Source organism: Rattus norvegicus, chromosome 13 (assembly GCF_021556685.1).
Source record: "Rattus norvegicus strain SHRSP/BbbUtx chromosome 13, alternate assembly SHRSP_T2T, whole genome shotgun sequence".
NCBI lineage: Eukaryota > Metazoa > Chordata > Mammalia > Rodentia > Muridae > Rattus > Rattus norvegicus.
The window spans coordinates 71,335,361-71,356,461 of record NC_141546.1 but is presented as its reverse complement, the minus strand read 5'-3'; the positions used below and the strand labels follow the sequence as shown (position 1 = coordinate 71,356,461).

At 43.3% G+C, this 21,101-nt stretch overlaps 1 protein-coding gene across 10 annotated transcripts in view; it reads right to left on the bottom strand.

The window, feature by feature from the left end:
• Abl2 (ABL proto-oncogene 2, non-receptor tyrosine kinase) overlaps positions 1-21,101 on the bottom strand; it is a 95,130-nt gene that overhangs the window by 7,874 nt on the left and 66,155 nt on the right. For 7 of the 10 annotated variants that reach the window (NM_001395130.2, XM_087580862.1, XM_087580856.1 and 4 more), the window contains 10 exon segments: positions 101-274; positions 4,497-4,586; positions 6,344-6,496; positions 7,552-7,736; positions 8,200-8,377; positions 10,063-10,147; positions 11,531-11,803; positions 15,559-15,854; positions 19,181-19,351; positions 20,838-20,900. In NM_001395130.2, coding sequence (NP_001382059.1) covers positions 101-274; positions 4,497-4,586; positions 6,344-6,496; positions 7,552-7,736; positions 8,200-8,377; positions 10,063-10,147; positions 11,531-11,803; positions 15,559-15,854; positions 19,181-19,351; positions 20,838-20,900 — 1,668 coding nt within the window. 10 annotated transcript variants of the gene reach the window in all.

The window sequence follows — 21,101 nt, the reverse complement described above, 5'->3', positions numbered from 1 at the left end:
TGGATAAAACTGCCCACACTGGCAATGCAGACCCAAGGCCAAGTAGCATTGTGGTCCTTTGTTCTTCAAGGGTTACCCTTTCTGCTCTGCCCCCTCCTACCTGGTGCTGAGCTGGAGGCCAGGATCTCGGAGGCATCAAGGCCCCCATCTAGGTTCTCTTTGTTCTCCCCCTGCTTCTTCAGGGTCCTTGTCTTGGAAGGAAGTAGTGGCAGTCGAGGCAGGTATGGAACTACAGATGAGGAGGAGGCAGTTCTCCCAAGCTCCTCAGCTACCTCTGTGAAAAAGACAAAGTCTGGTAAAAAGAAAAGAATTCTAAGACAGAGACCAAGGCATATAATTGAAAAAAGAAAAGCAGAGAGCTGAATACTGAAGTTCGTAAAAGCAGATGGGTGTACAGGCTGCGCTATAGTCCCAGCTGCTCAGAAGGCTGAGGCTGGGGGATCTCTTCAGCACAGAAATAGGAGACCAGCCTTAGCAAAATGTCATCTTGAAAATTACAACAAAATTATACAAAGCATAGAAATGAAATGAGCGTATGAAGTCTTATGTGTGACCTCACCCATGGAGGGAGAGGCTGATGCCGGGCCTCTTCCCCAACAGCTCTTCACCTTACCCTTTAGAAAAGGGTCCCTCGCCAGCCTGGAGCTCAGCTTCAGCAGAGAGCTCCTACTTCCAGCTCCCACACACAGGTATGTGCTGCCACGCCTGGCTTCACACTTGGTGGCTGGGGATCTGAATTCAAACACTTCACTAACTATAATAATAACTATTATTCCTGCAGGTTTACTTTTCATTGCATGTGGCAGGATCCCTTTCTCGTTGCCATGAAATATTCTGATGTGTGAGACTACCAAAATTCATTTGTCCTCCTCTCGGTGTTTACATAGGATGTTCCCAGTTTGAGCTATTATAAATATGATACTTGTTCTGTGACTCAGGGACTTCTGTGCACATCTAGTTGATATAAATGGATAGGTCATGGGGTGCACACTGATCTTCACCAGGCTCTGACCAATGTAACAGCCATAACAAGTGGCGCCCACAGGACCGGTGTGTAAATGTTACTTACTTGGATTGTCAAAGTTGGAGGCTGTTACTCTATAGTGCACCTAACTTTACTTTTGCTCATTCATGGGAGTGAATGCAGGCATGTCGTGGCAATCTCATGGTTTGATCTGTACTTCCTGCTGGCAAGTGATGTCCCTCATGGCTTACGTGCTCACTGAGCATTTGGATAACTCAGGTGCTAAATAAAAGGGACTCGGGTCTGTAGAGATTTCTATTTTGGGGAAGCAGTATTTACTAAAAAGGAGAGTAAGATAAATTTATTCCATTTCATTCAAGTAAAAAAAAAAATCAGTGTTCTCCCCCCTCACCCCACACACATACACCAACTAACCAACGACAACAGGAGAAACAGAAGCCTGACTATTGACTGGGACGTCCCTCAGGGCTGGAGTGCTTACCTAACTCTCATGAGGCCTCAGGTTCATGCTCAAGAACCAAAATTAAAACAAAACTCTAAACTCAACAAAACAAAAACCAACCAAACAAAACCTAATTATAAAAGCAACACTCGGGGTTGGGGATTTAGCTCAGTGGTAGAGTGCTTGCCTAGGAAGCGCAAGGCCCTGAGTTCGGTCCCCAGCTCCGAAAAAAAGAACAAAAAAAAAAAAAAAAAAAAAAAAAAAAAAAAGCAACACTCATTCAATTGGTTCCCCTTGGCTGATCTAACTAAGTCATGAATTTTGTGGCTTTTTTTTTTTTTTTTTGGTTCTTTTTTTCGGAGCTGGGGACCGAACCCAGGGCCTTGCACTTCCTAGGTAAGCACTCTACCACTGAGCTAAATCCCCAACCCCGAATTTTGTGGCTTTTACTGAGGCAAAAATATACTTTCTACTCTTTCTTCCCAAACAAGTGAAATAGTCAATTAAATTGTACAAATTTGTTACCACTTGATGAATTTTAATTACATTTATGTGTCTATGTGTATGTATTCATTTATGTAATGTGTATGTCTGTGTGTAGGGGACAACTTGAGGGAAGAAGGATGGATATATTTTTATAGAAATATCAATATTGTACTTCCATTTCCCCCTTCTTCTTATCTTGTGATAAATCACTAGAGGAAAACAAAATTCAACTCTCTTGATTTCTTCTAACATTTAAAACTTGAAATTGAACGATCAATTCTACTTAGTTATGAAGGGAAGGAAAAATCTGTTAAAAAAAACCTTCAGAACTGTATCACAGCATCTAATAGGCAGATGAAACTAAGAATTCTATATTCTTCGCTCTCCAAGATCAGAGTCTCACTCCTTACCGTAAAAAGGCAGATAACTAGCTTTATTAGTCTCATAATATACCTCAGGATAGCCTTGAACCTGGGCTCTTCCTGACTCACTGAGTGCTGAGAAAACTGGGGTGCCTCTACAACCTGTTTGACTTCTGCAGGTATCTCTAGAACACTACATACAAAATCAAGCAGCTTCCTGTGTGTGCCCATAGACTTCCTGTGTGTGCCCATACTCTTCCTGCGTGTGCCCACACTCTTCCTGTGTGTGCCCATACTCTTCCTGTGTGTGCCCATACTCTTCCTGTGTGTGTGCCCACACTCTTCCTGTGTGTGCCCATAGACTTCCTGTGTGTGCCCATACTCTTCCTGCGTGTGCCCACACTCTTCCTGTGTGTGCCCACACTCTTCCTGTGTGTGCCCATACTCTTCCTGCGTGTGCCCACACTCTTCCTGTGTGTGCCCATACTCTTCCTGTGTGTGCCCATACTCTTCCTGTGTGTGTGCCCACACTCTTCCTGTGTGTGCCCATAGACTTCCTGTGTGTGCCCATACTCTTCCTGCGTGTGCCCACACTCTTCCTGTGTGTGCCCATACTCTTCCTGTGTGTGCCCATACTCTTCCTGTGTGTGCCCATACTCTTCCTGTGTGTGTGCCCACACTCTTCCTGTGTGTGCCCACACTCTTCCTGTGTGTGCCCATACTCTTCCTGTGTGTGCCCATACTCTTCCTGTGTGTGTGCCCACACTCTTCCTGTGTGTGCCCATACTCTACCTGTGTGTGCCCATAGACTTCCTGTGTGTGCCCATACTCTGTGTGCGCCCATACTCTAACTGTGTGTGCCCACACTCTTCCTGTGTGTGCCCACACTCTTCCTGTGTGTGCCCACACTCTTCCTGTGTGTGCCCACACTCTTCCTGTGTGTGTGCCCACTCTTCCTGTGTGTGCCCATACTCTACCTGTGTGTGCCCACAGACTTCCTGTGTGTGCCCATATACTTCCTGTATGTGCCCATACACTTCCTGTATGTATCCATAGACTTCCTGCATGTGCCCATACACTTCCTATGTATGTCCATAGACTTCCTGTGTGTGCCCATACACTTCCTGTGTGTGTCCATGTACCCATTTCTTCAGTAAGGACAAGTTTATCTCTATTGATAACCTAACATGTCTAAAGATATAAGTATTCAATTATGTCTACATAATTAAAAGTTTGTTAGATGCTTAAGTTGTTCCTACTTTTTTCAGTCTTATAAGCTATACTCAGACATCACATCTGTCTACATAAGTCTTAGTTATACTCTATATTTCTAGAAATGGAATTTTTGTGATACCGTGTGTGTGTGTGTGTGTGTGTGTGTGTGTATTGGTCTTACCTTAGATGTGGTTTAAATTATGTGTATATGTGTATATCTAAGAATGAATATATGAGTGTAGGTGCCCACTGAGGCCAGAAGAGGGCACTGGAACCCCTAGACCAGAGTTTTAACCTTTCTTTTTTTTTTTTTTTTTTTCCTTTTCTTTTTTTTCGGAGCTGGGGACCGAACCCAGGACCTTGCGCTTGCTAGGCAAGCGCTCTACCACTGAGCTAAATCCCCAACCCCTTAACCTTTCTAAAACTGTGACTAATACAGTTCCTCATGTTGTGGTGACCCCCAACCACAAAATAATTTCATTGCTGCTTTAACTGTAACTTTGCTACTGTTATGAACTGGAATTTAAATATCTGATACTTGACCCCTGTGAAAGGGTTATTTGACTCTCAAAGGCGATGTGACCCACAGGTTGAGACCTGATGCTCTAGAGCCAGAGTCCCAGGTATCTGTGACTTGCCCAGAATGAGTGCTGAGAACTGAATTCTGTCTGACCCTCTGCAAGTGCTGAGCCATCTCTCCACTGTGTTTTCACACTTGTTCTTTAATCTTCTTTGTACTGTGTTCTTTAAGAATTATTCAAGTTATTGATTTTCTTTGTAGAAACTGAGTAAATGTCAAATCAAAATGTAATTTCAGTATGAAATATGATATAGGGAAACCTAGAACTAAAAAGGTATAAGAAAGCAAAAAGGTGAGAATAAGAAAGGCCAAAGTCAACTCAGTATCTTTCAGCAGTTAACGACTGTTCGAGCTTCCTGTATTTGAAACTACAGCCATCAACCTGCACCTGGCCACTAGTAGTCAATCCTCTGCCCCAAGACTCACCTTCAGAGATGCTGGAGTCATGGAACATGGTTTCAAAAGCTTGATGGGTTTCAGCAAAAGAGGGCCTGTCCGCAGGGCTCCACTTCCAGCCTGCAGCGGAAGAGAACTTACAGCCTCCTTGAGGGATTCATCCCCAGTGGCATACCAAGCAATGGGTACACATGCCGTGGCGTGTGCCTAGCGGGATTATAGCATGTACATGAACTGTGGGATGAGTAGCTACCTCTCCAGCCTTGGGAGGTATGAGGGCCCACTGTTAGTGCTGGTCCTGTTTACCCTTGGTTCCCATTCCTACTACTACAAAAACGAGGAAAAGATGGAGAGAAAAATTTAGAAAATAGCAAGTTTTACTCTATGAAAAGTGAGCTAACCAGAGCAGTAATGGTGCATGGTTTTAATTCCAGCACTCAGGAGGCAGAGGCAGTGGCTCTCTGAGTTTGAGGCCAGCCTGGTCTACAGAGTAAATTCCAGGACAGCCAGGGCTACAGAGAGACCCTGTCTCAAAAAAAAAAAAAAAAAAAAAAGAAAGAAAGGAAGAAAGGAAGGAAGGAAAAGGAGAGGAGAGGGGAGGAGAGGGGAGAGGAGGAGAGGAGAGGGGAGGGGAGGGGAGGAAGAAAAAATGAACCACAGGCAGGCAAGCGGGGGTCAGTGGGCAGAAGCATTCACCACCAAGCCTGACAACCCAAGTGGGTTTCACAGGGTGAAATAAAATTACTTATGAAAATTTTGTCTTGATTTCTACACTAATACTGCATTGTGTGTGTGTGTGTGTGTGTGTGTGTGTGTGTGCGCGCACGCGCGCACTCACGCACACACTTCCCCATAACTAAATAAACAATATAATTTTAAAAACAAACTGTCTAGGCATGGTTGCACACATCCCTAAACCCAGCACTGGGCAGGCAGAGGCAGATGGATCACTGACATCAAGGCAAGTTTGCTGGACACAGTGAGTTCCAAGCAGTTTCATGATGAGAACCTCCCTCCCCCAAAGCCCAAGTTCCTAAAAATTGAGTTATGAATTGAGAAGTTTAACAAGCTATCAGGGGATTCCAGAGTTCCCTTGATAAAGGGCAGCATGAGAAGTAAGAGTACAGTAGAACACAGTAATGGTCGAGCTTGGCGTCAACATGAGCATACTTCTGCTTCCTACTCTCCTTCCTACAGTGTATCTCTAAGCAGCCTGGCCATGGTGCTGCTCACAGTCAGAAGAGATAACGGCTGGTTTTTATTTGTGTAGTAGAGAGAGGGATGATGCCCATGTGTAAGGCATGTGTAAGCCAGAGGACAGGAGGACATCTTTCTCTACTGTTCCACACTTTAGTCCCCTGACCTAGGGTCTCTTCTGAACCAGAAGCTGGCCACTTCAGCTAAGTGTGCTGCTGGCTGTCCGGTGAGTTCCTGGGATCTCTTGAGATCCCAGTACTGGGGCTACAGGCCATTGAGACAGGCATCTCATGTAGTTACTAGGGATTTGGGCTCAGGCACGTCTTCCAGCCCAATAGAGGTTACTTAACAATCAGTCTTTAGTAACCATTCTTATCTAGCTGAAAGCAGCCAGCCTTCAAACATATATACAAACAACTTCTTATTGTCTTACTGAATATGCAATACAAATGTTTTTTGAGAAATTGGCACTATATTTGGCCGCAGACATCTATTCTTAGGACTCCAGTAAGACTCAGTGGTGTATCACACACTATGCCAACTGCCTTGCCCATGGCAAGCTCCTTAACTGTTAACAAGACTAGATCCGTCTGACAAGGCTGAGAGCAGAAATGGTGCCCATCTCATTAACCATCCTGTTGCTGGTTCTTTTTGAAAGCTCAATCATGCAAAACACTTACATGCTCTCATAAGTTCATACACTTTAGGGGGGCATCCCTCAGGCTGCTCCATTCGATATCCTTTTTCCAGTAGGTCATAGACTTGAGATAGGTCAATACCTGGATATGGTGACATTCCATACGTAGCAATTTCCCACAACAGTACTCCAAAAGCTGTGTAAAGGAATTAAAACATGTATTTCTATTTGGCCCCAAGTCCAAATTTCTATACTAATTTGGTCTATTGAGTCTCTCTAATTAGCCTCTACTTCTCAGGGCAGCAGAAACTGGATCCAGGGCCAAGACAATTCTAAATGAAATGTTATCTGACCTTATAGGGAACATTCACTATTACAGAAGTCTGGAAATAAGCAAAGCTTACATGAAAAGCAGGGAGCTTTAAAGGGGAAGGCTGCTATGACCCAGGGCAGCACAAGGTCTGGCCTGGATTTCCCCTCCCCAACCCCAGCTAAAGCCAGGCTCTCAACAGTCCAGGCTGACCTAGAACTTTCTATACAGCCCAGGAAGTCCTCTGCACTTGTACTCCTACACCTTCAGTCTTTGCGTGCTGAGATCAGAGGCCTGCGCCACCTCGCCAACTAAGTGTCTTAGTTGTCCTCACAGTCTCGCCGTTCTGTCCGGGTAGGTCTCAAACTCGTGGACTCAAAGGATCTGAGCATCCAGCTGCAATCCAGGCATCCACTACCAGACGCCAACTGTAGCAATTACAGTTTCCCCTTGTGCCTATTCACAAGGGACTGACACAGGGCCTTGTACCTCAGACAAGTACCGTACCACTAAACTGTGTCCCAACCCTAGGTGGCTCAAGCTGGCCTTCGACTTGCTAAGTAGCCCAGGCTGGCCTCACTTCAAACTCCCAAGTCTTATCTCAGTCTCAAATAATAATAATAATAATAATAATAATAATAATAATAATAATAATGATGATGATGATGATGATGATAATGATAATGATTATTATTATTGTTGTTGTTGTTGTTATTGTTATTGTTATTGTTACAGCATCCTAAAAGCTCTGAAGAACTAAGAAAATTATCTGAGATCCTAGCACTCTGGAGGCTGAGTCTGAAGACCTGTCCCAAGTTTTACCCTAGATAATCTGGTGACTACCAGGCCAGCCACAGCTAATGTTTAAAAAGAGAAAAAAAAATTAAGACCATGTACAAAGAAAATAAAACAATACATGTAGGAAATTATGTTAACCTTACCCCAAACGTCAGATTTAATTGAAAAGGTATTGTAGGCCAGACTCTCAGGCGCTGTCCATTTAATAGGAAATTTGGCTCCAGCATGAGCGGTGTAGGTGTCTCCAGTCATCAGTCTACTTAGACCAAAGTCAGCCACTTTCACCACATGGTTCTCCCCCACCAGGCAGTTCCGTGCAGCAAGATCTCTATGGGAAAGAGAAGCCTGCATTATTTGCACTGATAGTAAGATGGGTATGAACTGACTTCTCGGTTCTCTGCTGCAGGCATAGTTGGTAAGGAGACGCTAACTCACACTGGAGCACTTTATGATAATCAACAACATGGTAGAAATTTACTAATTTGTACCATGCACTGAATACAAGAAGGCAGAATAAAGATGCTAGACAAAATGAACTCCTATTTTTAAGATCAATGGGCTAGATTTCATAGATTAGCAACAGAATCCTCCCTAAAAGCTTAAAATAACAAAAAACAAAAATAAGCCCCCTCAACACACACACACACACTTAAGACAAATGTTACTTTAAAAGTTTGGCCACTAGGTGGAGCGAAAGGCCCTTGGATGCCACGTTAGAGCTGCTTTCAGGTTGGAGCAGTTCTCCTCTCCAACAGCTGCCAGGGTCCCTCCCTCCCTCCTTGCTTACTCACCTGTGGATGAAGTTCTTCTTCTCCAAGTACTCCATGGCAGAGGAGATCTGAGTGGCCATGTAAAGCAGCACCACTGCAGTCACCTCCTCACGGCTGCACTCCCGGAGGTAATCGAGCAGATTCCCGTACGGCATGTATTCAGTCACAATGTAGAATGGCGGCTCCAGGGTGCACACACCTGACCAAGAACAATGTGACAATCTTCACCACATTCTATGAAATAAATACAACAAAAGCTCAGAAACAGGTTGGTCAGGGTGCCTGTTTCCGCTGTACTGTTCTCCGAAGCAGACCTCCTGTGAAGCTAAGTAGTTTCGTACACTAACTTACAAGGAATAAGACCAAAACGCCTTGAGTTGTGTGTGTGTGCCCACACTCCCCTGCACTGTGTGCAGCCTACACAGAGTGACACCACTTCACTCATGGCGAAGTAGACCACCTGCCTCTACCTCTGCTTTGTAAAAAACAATTTTCATAGTCAAAGACTTCACTAATATATGGCAGTAGCATAGTAACTTTTTTCTTTTGGGATAGCTTAGCTTAATTTGAGCATTCAAAGAAAATGGCAGTAGTGGTGCATGCCTTTGCAAGGCAATAATATAGGCAGACCGCTTGAGTTTGAGGCCAGCATGAGTTCTAGGACAGCCAGGGTTGTACAACAAAACCCTGTCCTGAAACAAACTAACAGGCCCAATTTTAAAAGGGGAAAAGGTTTAATCAGGCTCCTGTGTAGCCCGAACAGGAAAGAAACTGACCTACTGCAGCACAGCCATTTCCTGCCTGGATAAACTGACAGCCACAGTTTTAATTCTCTCTCTCTCTCTCTTTTTTTTTTCTTTAAGATTTATTCATTTATTATATATAAGTACACTGTAGCTGTCTTCAGACACATCAGAAGAGGGCATAGGATCTCTTTACAGATGGTTGTGAGCCACAATGTGGTTGCTGGGAATTGAACTCAGGACCTCTGGAAGAGCAGTCGGGTGCTCTTAACTGCTGAGCCATCTCTCCGGCCCTTTAATTCTCTTTTTCTCAAGTTTGCTTAATGTCTCTATTTTATAAAAGTATTTCATGGCTTTTCTGATACCATCTTGAATGCTCCTAACAGCAATGGCTGCTCTTCCTGGAAGATCGGCCTGGGTTTGAGCCCCAGCATCCACATGGCAGCTCACACTCATCTGTAACTTTAATTCCAGGAGATCCGATGCCCTCCTCTGCTCTCCAAGGGCACTAGGCATACACGTGGTCTATAGAAACACGTGTAGGCAAAACACTCATACACATAAAGTAAGTAAAAAAAACCAACCAAAGAAACAAAAAACCAACAATTTAAGGGGTTGGAGAGATGGGTCAGTGGTTAGGAACACTAGCTGCTCTTCCAGAGGACCCACATTCGATTCCCAGTACCCACGGGGTGGCTTATAACCATCTATAACTCCAGTTCGAGGTGATCCAATGTCCTCTTCTGGTTTCCTGGGACACTACACAAGCATATATTTCCAGATAAAAACATGATATATATAAAATAAATAAAAAAATAAATCAACTTGGGCCACTGTCTTTTGTTTTAAAGTCTTATTAAAATGAGGGGTGTGTGTGTGTGTGTGTGTGTGTGTGTGTGTGTGTGTGTGTGTGTGTGTGTTTGAAGGACTAAGTCTAATTAAGACTTTATGCTTACTAGTAGCAAAGCAGTCTATCACTGGGCTACCCCTAGCTCAAAATAACATTTACTGTAGTCAATTTACATCTAGCATTTCTACCACAGTGGTAAAGCAAAATAGAATCTGAGAAATACATGATCTGAAGATAACCAGGAGTGCAGACTGGAGTGCAGACTTATGCAATCTATGGCAGGGTTCTCACCTAACAGCTGTACTAAATTAGGATGCTTGATTTCCTTCATCACTGCAGCTTCCTTCAGGAACTCCTCTACCTCCATGGTATCTTCCTGTTAAAGGGAAGAGAAGGTAGGGTAAGAAAGACAGAAGGGAGGTCAAAGCTTTCATTTCAGTCAACTCACAAGTCTACTTCAGCTATCAAAGTAAAAGGTGGCCAGATGGCTCAGTAGTTAAGAGCATTGATGCTCTTGTACAGGGCCTAAGTTTGGTCCCCAGCACCCATATGCAGTTCCAGGACTCTGATGCCCTCTTCTGGCCTCCCTGGGTACTGGACTCACATGGTGAACTTAAATGCAGGCAAACACCCATATACATAAAATATTTTTAAATACTTTTTTTTGTTTTAAGATTTATTTATTTTATGTAAATGACTACACGGTAGCTGTCTTCAGACACCAGAAGAGGGCATCAGATCTCACTTACAGATGGTTGTGAGCCACCATGTGGTTGCTGGGATTTGAACTCAGGACCTCTGGAAGAGCAGTCAGTACTTTTAACTGCTGAGCCATCTCTCTGCCCATAAAATAATTTTTTTAAAGCAAAAGATCTTTGAGTATTTTTAGCATATTACCTTAAGAAATGTTGCTATAATCTAATATGCCCTATAGAACAACTAAGGATAATGTCTTTAAATTTATCCAGTGTCAGACCCTGGAGTGAAAATAAACAAGTAAGCAAAATTCAGCAACCTCATCTTACAACTAGCGCAGCAGGGAACTGAGTCAGTTTCTGGCAGGTCAGTTTGGTTGTCTGACTAGAACACATGGCTCTGAAAGAACAAAGCACATCTGCAAAGCCTTACGCTTCCTTCACATTCAGAGTAAACAGGTCTGACTACTGCCCACGACAGATCACAGGGATGCCACACTGAGTGGCAACTCTTATGAATTTATAGCAGGACACTTAAAAAAGAGACAGTAGGATCAGGAAAAGGGCTTCTGTGAGTTTAAAAACAAGATGTGATCTAGCTGTGTATGGCAGTGTCACCTGTAAGTCCAGCATTTGGAGGCTGAGGCAGGAGAACTATGACTTGAAGACCAATATAGACTACTCAGTGAGACCCTGTCATTTCCACTTTAGCTAAAAAGGGTGTCTCTAATTGTAAGGAGGAAGGGAAAAACTAAAGGCAGGAGGATAGAGACGCAATAGACTGTCAGGAAGAATTCTGTCTAGCAGGGGCTGTTCTCAACAGAACTTGTAATTTGCTTCTAACTCCTCACTGAGCTCCCATTCCCCACACGTGGGCTGCACTGCAGTGAATAATCTGCCCCTGCACTGTCAGCAAAGGCACTAAGTTAATCACCACCATTTGCTGAAGTGTTTGGCACCAGTGGGTAGAAAATGTTCCAAAGTTGAAGAAGGGCACACTGATCTTTCCAAGTGATTCAGCACACACACAAAGATGCCTGGAAACTTAGCTCTCAGCAACCTACCTTCAGTGTTTTCACAGCAACTGTAAGGCTGTATTTCTTCCAGACGCCAACGTAAACCTCTCCATACTGGCCGCCCCCAAGCTTGTGCTTCATGGTGATATCTGTGCGCTCCATCTCCCACTTGTCGTGGATAGGAGACACACCGTAGACGGTTGGCTTGTTGCACTTGGGTGCTGGGTAATGTAGCGTGGTCACTAGCCCATCAGCGACTGTGGAGTGGTGGTGAACAAGCTCTGCTAAGGTGCTGAAGCGGCTCTCGGCAGTCACGTACACCTGTGAGAGAACAACAATCCGGGACTGGAGAAGACAGTCATTTTCCAAAGCAAGTATCTCACTGCCATGAAGTGAGAAGTCAGAAGGAAGGGGATTTCTCTTTTTCAGACAGGGTCTTAACTATGTAGCTCTGGGCATCCTTGAACTCCTATAGAGAGCCTTCAGAAAGCACAAATTAAATGTGTGCACAGACATTTCCTGGCCTGATTTTTCTGTTTGCTTTCGAGGTGGGAAATCTCCATTATGTAGCGCTGGCTGGCTTCTGCCTCCACCTCCAATGCACAAGGATTACAGGTTGTGCTAGTGCTGCCAGCACCCAGGAGGTTATCAGAATTAAGGCAGGGTGAGTGTCAGTACTTAGGGCAAGGGAAATGGCTTCATCTCATTTTAATCATGCTTCCCGTTCTTTCTGAATTAGCTGTGAATGAGAGCGTTCAACATAGCTGCAGGGACATCAGGCACACTAGTCCTCAAACCGTTTTTAAGCATCAGACCTAGAGATGTGTAGCCAGCACTCCAAAGACTCTGGAGCAGGAACACCAGGGGTTCCGGGTCAGCCTGGGTAAAGCTACCACAAACAAGCAATCTGGATCCGCCTTCTAAACTAATAAAGTATGATGTCACAATCCATTCACAACATAAACTGACAGCCACTAATTTAGATATTGCAAGGTCAATATAGGTTTAATTTTAATTTAATATCACATAATTATAAATTTTATTTTTATAACATACCTTTAAATGTCTAGGCCATTAAAAAGAGGCATAATTGGATTTCGGAGTTATTAACAAGATGCTTGCTAATTTGTGATAATTATTAGAAGTGTAAAATAAGACAGTAGTCTTTGGCTTTATCGTCTAAGGGAGCATGACTTATTTTTTTAATTAGCTGACTAATTAGCTTACAGAGTCCCTCTACATAACCCAGTGTGGTGTCAGACTTGTGCTCTTCTTGCATAGTAGTTTCATGACTGCTAGGATTCTAGGGTGTGTGCCCTAGCGCCTCGGCTGTGTAACTGAACAAAATAACAGTGTAAAGAAAGCACACACATGAAAAGCTGTCTTTTACCTATTAAATGAGCAGAACCTGTAAGTAGAGGATGCTGTCTCCACAAAATAAACTCCCCCAGCAAACATCGCCCACACCAAGAATGGCAGCATCACCAGCGCCCAGAGCCCTTGCCAGCTGTTTACTGCTTCGAAGGTTAGTTCTCTCTAAACTGCGGGTAAAGGAAACATTCGGTGTGTGCGGTCTACTGTCTGCTTTCTGTCAGCTCTCTTTATTAATCTATAATCGTCATGCTATCAAATTCAGTATTTTAAGGTATAAATTCAGTAGCTTTCAGGACATTTACAAGGCTCGCTAACCAACCACCACTATCTAACTCTAGCAAAGATACTTTTAGCTGTTAGCGATCACTCCCACACTCCTCTCCACACAATTCTCTGGCAAATACTAATCTGTCAGTCAACTTTATGTGTATGAAACTCATCTATAGGAGTGGGCAGAAAAATTCTCTGAACAGGGACGGAAAATAGGTATCTTAGGCTTGGGGGTATATAGGGTTTTTGTAGCAACTGCTCAGGTCTGCTTAGAAATACAAAGTAGCTTCAGAAAATTCAGAAATGAATAGACAGTTAGTAGACCACAGATTCCTATGGACTTGTGTGTAGGGCATCATGATTATTTCTGTCTTTGTAGGAGAGTCTATTTTAACAATATACCAAAATTTATTAGTCAATTATGCCACTTATGGCTTCTACTTGAGGCTACCATAAATACTGTTGCTGGGAATCAATGTTCTTGCCCAGTCTGACACATAAGTGTGTTCATTTTTGTTGTGTGTATGCTAGGGAGTAGATGTAAAGTGTCCCCCAAAGACTCATGCTGAAGAGCTGGTTCAGCTGAAGACCAGGTTCAATCACTCAGCTTCTTCTGCTGCTCCCTTTCTGTGCTGTGACGTGAGCAGTTCTGCTCTACCACATGAGCCCGCCATGAGTCTGCCTGAGCACAGCCTACAGGTAAGAGAACAGTTGGTAGGAGACTCAACTCTATGAGACCAGGAGTGGAAATACATGTTTCTTTACTGTGTCTCTGTGATATTTGTCACAGAGACAAACAAAGCAAAACAACTAATAATGGCTGCATTTCTTTTTACATTACAGACTCTGACCCCATCCACTTGGACCACAGACAGCACAGTACGCTTGCAGAATGGTTAAAGGAGAGAGATTGGGGTTGGGGATTTAGCTCAGCGGTAGAGCGATTGCCTAAGAAGCGCAAGGCCCTGGGTTCGGTCCCCAGCTCCGAAAAAAAGAACCAAAAAAAAAAAAAAAAAAAAGGAGAGAGACTGAGAGAGAGCGAGAGAGAACTAATAAAATATTTCCTGTGCTGAATCAGCTCTCATATACTTCACAAAAATTGCTTCATCCAATTCTTAAAATAGTCTCACAAAATGGACTTAATAGCAGAAAGGGAGGAGACCGAGGCGATGGCTCAGTGGTTCAATTCTCTTGAAGAGAGTTCAGTCTCTGGCACCCATGCCAGGAACTCACAGCTCCAGTTCTAGGGCATCTGAAGCCCTCCCCCTTCTGGCCTGTGTAAGCACTCACCCATATGCACAAACTCCCCCATACTCATCCTATGTGCATCGTTAATAAAAATCAAAAGTAAATGAAAAGGTAATAGTAGAGGGGAAGGGAAGGAGGTATGGCGGTGCACACTGTGATCACAGTGCTCTCAAGACTGGCAGGATGGTCGCTATAAGCTTGTGATTACATGAATGGTCTATATGGCAAGTTCCAGTACACATGGGTTCACAAGTTTAAACCACTACCACCACCACCACCACCACCACCACCACCACCACCACCACCACCACCACCACGCAAACTGAGACTTAGGTAAAGTCTTAAAGTTAAAAATGGTATGGTACAAGCACAGCAGTTCTGCCTGCTCTGAGGTCCATGTGTCCCTCACGTCATACTGAGGGAGAAAAGGGAACTCAACTTCCTGGACCATTCAAAAGAACAACTGGTTTACATTCAGGCCTAATCATTTGTTTGATTTTGTTTAAAATTTAATTGCTATTACTATTTTATGTGATGGGTGTTTTGCCCACGTTTGTGCACCACACATATACCTGATGCCCACAGAGGCCAGAAGAGAGCACTGGACCTCTCAGGATTGGATTTGCAGATGGTTGGAAGTCACCGTGTGGGCACTGTAAATCAAACCCAGGTTTTCTGCAGGAGCAGCTGGTGTTCCCCAGCCCTAAACAATCCATTTAACACATTCACTCTACTCAGACTGAGCTTCCCAAAAGACACGCTTCCAAGAGGCTGGGTAATTAATCTATCCCATTAGCACACGCTGATGAGGACAGCCGCCTCCAACCCCCGCACCTCACGGATGTTCTACTGGACAACAGTCTGCTTACCAAGGCTTTTAACTTCTCTATGTGGTTGGTAGGTGTTTGTGCTGACGATTAAAACAGCTAACCTGTATAATCCCTGTATTCCTCAACTTCAAATATGGCTTACCCTTAACTATCTACAATTTTTAACCCCTATTTGTTGAGTTGTTTTAAAATAAACAAGCTCTAATATGCCAAATAGCCCAAACTCACAAAGTTAGGCAATACTTTATATCAGATATAAAAATGATTTTCTTAAAAAAAAAAAAAAAAGATTTTCTGTTTTCCCCTGTTCAATACATTTCTACTGAAGAGTCAGTCCACACGAACAGGTCTTACCTTGCTGTCTGTGGTGGTATTGATCCTGTAGTGATACACACGTCCCTCATATCTGAGAGAGATGGACAGCTGCCCAGGGCTGCTCTCACTCTCTCGCACCAGGAAACTACCATTGATAAGGCTGCTGAGGAGATACTCCGCTGCACTGCGGGACACAGGCCCATGGTACCAGGAATGTTTCTCCAGGCTGTTGACTGGAGTGATGTAGTTGCTGGGCACCCAACCCTGCCCATTCTTGGAGCGAACTTCACTCCATTCACCATTTTGGTTGTAACCAAGGACTCGTAGCTTTTCACCTAGCCATCATAGAATGAAAGGAAAACATGTTAGGACTGTCGGGCTGAAGCAGGGTAGGGTCAGACTTCAAATTCACTGAACAATGAACCAAGAACTTTGGTTCTTGGTTACTAACATCCTGACTGATCTCTACTTCATACCTTAAATCACAGCAGCGTAACAAAAATGGTCTCTGACAGCTAGTATGGGTTTTTAGATTATATATCACTTACAAAGTTTTCCAAAAACTATGAATTGTATTAAATTAGAATAGAATTTACTCAAATACATAGAAAATGGCAATGCTTGTGTCTATATGTGTGTCTGTCCCCCAAAAAGAGGGGTTGGGTCCACTGGAACTAGAGTAACAGGAAGTTGTGAGGTACCCAATATGGGGACTGAAAACTGAACTCCAGGCCTCTGAAAGAGCACTAAACATTCTTTATTGAGCTATCAACCCAGCCCACCTTCTTGCTTACCCTTTTCCTTTTACATGAGTCTCATTTAGTCTAGACTGGCTGGCCTCAGATTCATAATCCTAATTTAGTCTCCTGAATGCTGGATTATAGACGTGTACAAACACTTGAATAGTACTTACTCCTTAAAAAGTACAATAAATGTTACTGTCACTTAAAATAGATATACACACATAAATATTCATTGTTAATGAACAAGACATGTGAAATACAAAGTTACTTAAATTTCCAGATGATACCAAGACATCAAAGCTGTCCATGTAAGCAAACTCCTCCCAAGACCCTAGACTCAACAAAGAGTTTTCAGCAAGAAAACCATTTAGAGGAGCAGAAGGGGCTGGCCAGGACTCTTAAAGCACAAGTGTTTCCAGGACACAAGATTTAAAAGTTCCATTTTCTCAGTTTCTTCCTGTTTCCCATAAAGAATGACTCACTCTTTGCCATTCCTCTAAAATTAGTCTATGGAAACAGAAAATAACTCTAAAGTTGGAACCCAAAATTCCAATCACTTGGTGAATCTCTTGATTCCAGACAGCTGGAAACATCTGGTACAGACTTCACTCTGCCCTATACCTGCCACAAGTGTTCATCCAAGGACTCTGTAGTGCATGATGCTCTTTTTTTTTTTTTTTTTCTTTTTTCTTTTTTTCGGAGCTGGGGACCGAACCCAGGGCCTTGCGCTCGCTAGGCAAGCGCTTTACCGCTGAGCTAAATCCCCAACCCGTGCATGATGCTCTTATTCCAAGAGATACAAGCTTTTCTATAGAATTTACTCCTGCTATTAATGCTAGAGAACAAAAGGAAGTCACACCAATCGATAGTACAGGACACAGGAAATACCAGGCCAAGGCAGGTGAGGAAAAGCTCAGCCCTTCTGTGGTAGCCATCTACCTGTCTCCTGTGGCCTATAGAAATATTATGACGTGGCTTTCTCTGCCCTACCATTATTTCACCTGAGACACCTAAATATGAAAACACCCAGAAGTCTGTGTAGGAACTCATATATGTATATTTTGCACACTGTACATACATACTAAGACATGAGTGTATGGTATGGTGGTGCAGCTACACAAATGTGCAGGTGCACAGTAGCTAACTATGCGTCCAAAAGAACCTGCTAGAAACTCAAGACATGTGTATGTGTGTGCCTGCATATGTGTTTATCTACACTTCTGCTTTCCTTAAGCACTTAGACAGAACTGCTCAATACAGGCCACCATAATCAGGACAGAGCCAAAACTCTGGAGGTTTGACAACACCCCTCCCCCTTATAGTTAGAATTATCCGCTCTGGACTTGTTGATGGCTACTGAAATAGACAAGGAGACAGACACTGAGCCTGTCTTTAGCCCCTCTCTGGCCAACAATGCTTGAAATACTTCAAGTATTTCAAATCCTGGGACTGCAGACGAAAGCCTCATGTTTCACACATGTGGTCAATGCAAAACTTTTTAAAAATTATTTACTTTTATTTTACATGTACAAATGTTTTGGCTATATGCATATGTATGTGTGGAACCTAAAGAGGCTACGAGAGTGTATCAAATGGTGCAGGTTACCACTGGGTGCTGGAGATTGAGCCAGGGTCCTCTGTAGGGACAGCAAGTGCTCTCACCACTGAGGCATCTCTCCAGCCCCCTCCCTCCACTTTTATCACCTTCAGAAAAGTAACTAAAGTTACTTTTTAAAGAAACTCAATTCCATGAGATTCTTGTGACCTTCAAGGGGGACCCAAAGCACATATATGGTATACCTGAATAAAGGCAGGCAAAAGGCTCATCCATATAGATTAAATAAATGTAAAATAAATATAAAGAAACTCCGTTTTAAGTTGTTTTATTTTTAGTATGTTTGATGGCATTTAAACATTGATACCCTGGACTGGGCTGCAGTTCCTCAGTACCTGCATAGCTTACATGGGGTTCCAAAGTTTGATCTCCAGTACTGGAAAAAATAGCTGTTTATAAAATTTTTACACAGAAACATTTTCTTGAGGTCAGGGAAGGCCTGTTGACTTGGTATCGTCATTTCCACTAACTACTTCATTCTGACCCTTAGGAATCAAAGGGTCTGTTTAACAAGTGGCCGTTTGTTATACTTTCATTTAGTTAAATATTTTGAAATAATTTCCTCATAGTGGGAGGCTTTACAGGTTCGGAAGGCAGCAGCCTCACCGAGCATGAGCCTACCCTTTTTTTCTCTCATAACAACAGTCTTAACTGTTTTCACTGGTGATTTTATCAAGTCATGTTCTTAATGTTTCTTAGCCAGTGAAAATAATCCTATTTATCCTCTCTCTCTTAATTGCGGCAGGACAGCTCCTCCTAACCATCCCTTTCACTAGGCCATAGAAACACTGCCTGTCTCAGCCAGTGCAGCTGAGAGCCGGACAACAAGGAAATAGGAGCCACTTACCTAACGTAAGCACTGGGCCACTCTCTGTCTACTGCTCCAAAGTGTGAGAATGGCGCTAAGCTAGGGGGTAGTGCCCTTACATGAGCCAGGCAGCCCACACTTTGGTCCAAGGTCCTGATCCACTGGGGGCAGCTGCTGAGTCCTGAGTGCCAGTGCGATCTGCACTACGTCTTTCAGTCACAATTCAATGGAAACAAATGGATGTTAGCCTGCATCAGAGCACAAACTTCTAACAATATGGACTTTTTCCTGAGGTGTTTTAAATCATCTTATTCTTAGCAAATCCTGAGAATAGGGCTGATTTGTTTTTAAAGCATCAGCCCAGAAACAGGTAAAAATGAATGAACCAAAGGTGCCTGGGAAGAAATCACCCGGTCAATGTCAGCGGCAGAAGTCAGCACAAGAAGGCTCTCATTCTCAGTCGCCAAGAAAATGATAAAGCAGAGTACGTCTCACCTTTGGTGATGCTGAGTGTGTTATCGCCACTTGCCACAAAGTCATAAAGTGCAACAAAGAGATTAGGGTCGCTCTCAGTGGCGCCCAGCAAGTTCTCCTTGGAGCTCCACCTGATAGCTTCATTCAGTGCCTGAGATTCAGCGTCACAACCAAAGGGGCGGTGCAAAACTTCTGAAAGACACAAGAGAGCGAGGCGTCCAGTGAGTCAAACAGCTAAGAATTCAGAGCTCAGGGTGAGGGCTGCAAGTGAAGTGCTGGCTTACACTTAGCCTGTCTCACAGAGTTACCACGAAGAAGCCAGGAGTTAGTTAGGTCATCCTCTACTGACTGTACAGTGAATTCAAGGCTAGCCTGAGCTACATTTGACTCTACTGCAAAAACACCACACACAAAGAGTGGGCACAGGTGCGGTTATTTCCTGGGCTTATGGCAGCAACTGAAGTCAAAGAAAAGACCATAACCAGAGAATGCACTCACCTAATCAGATCTAAATGACAACAAAGGTGCGGTTCTCTAAAAATGAGGAACGACCTTACAAACAAGTGCTTACTAGCTTTATAAGGCACATGTGGCACATTGCTGGGGTAATGACTTGCAGCTTTATGGAGGTGGGTTGAGTTAGTCTCAAATGGCCCACACTGGCCTCAGTCTCAAGCTTGCTATGAAATGGAGGGTGGCATTTACTCCCAGGCAGTGCTAGGATGACAGGAGTGTCCTTCACACCCGGCTAACATGGTAATGACCTGAAATATGGATGGTAAAGTTAAGAAACCCTTCTAAGCTAGGTGCTTGCTTTATGCCTTCATACAAAACAAAGCAGGGGAAGTAAATTCCTGAAGAGATAAATATCTTATATATCAATATCATGTATTTACAAATAACAAATACAGACACGGTGCTTCTGGCAAGATTAATCCTGAGCTCTCCACCTAACAGAACACATCTGAGTCACTCATGGCAGCTCACACCTCTAATGCACCACTCAGGAGACTGAGGCCAGGAGTTTGAGGCCAGCCTAGACTACAGAGTGAGACTGACTTTATCTCAAAAATAGTAAAGAAAGAAAAAGAAATACATTTTAATTTAATACGAAATACTGTGAGCATGCATCCAAAATATCTTTTTATGTTATGACAGCTTACAATTGCTCATTTCTTTAATTTTTTTTAAAAACTCTAATCTCTTTTCCTGAGCAGTAGATTTCTGTAAACTATTAGTAACTTAATCAAGGTTCTAGAAAATACCATCCATGTACTTTTGAGTTTTAATTATGCACATCAGCTAAAACCTTGTGAGATCTGTTTCTTTCTTAAGGCCTTTTCAAGTTCCAAATCTAATCCTGTACCACATTTGTTCAAAATTACCTGATTCTCATACCCTAGTTTTGTTATGCAAAACAAACAAATCAAAACCAAAAAGACCCACTGTTCTCTCAGTGGCAACATTCTTGCTGTATTAAATGGCTCCTTGCCGAGGCAAATGACCCATCTATGCCATGTAACATTTTTCTCTTATGTCTCTTTCCTAGTTTATTCAAAATAGATTTTGCCACATTTGAAGGGGGAAAAGGTTTGCACCTATGGTTCCCTTTTGTTTCAAGTCATTCCCTCTTCTCCGTCTTTCCTTCAGTGCTTTGTTCAATTCCCACAGATCTCACCTGGACTACTGCCTCCAGTCTTGTCTCCCTCAAATCCATCCTCCACACAGCTGGCAAAGTGATCTATTTAAGACAAAAATTGGACCACATCACTCTTGAGCCCCTTTAAGAGTTATTCATCAAACTCCCGGTCTCCTTGTTTCTGGCTTTCAAGTCCTTTCATGAGTAAGGCAGACCTACTTCTCTGCTTCCGCTCTTCCCACATACCTTACACTCACTTTACTGGGGCTGCCTCCCACATCTGGGCCTTGTTCTCGAAATCCA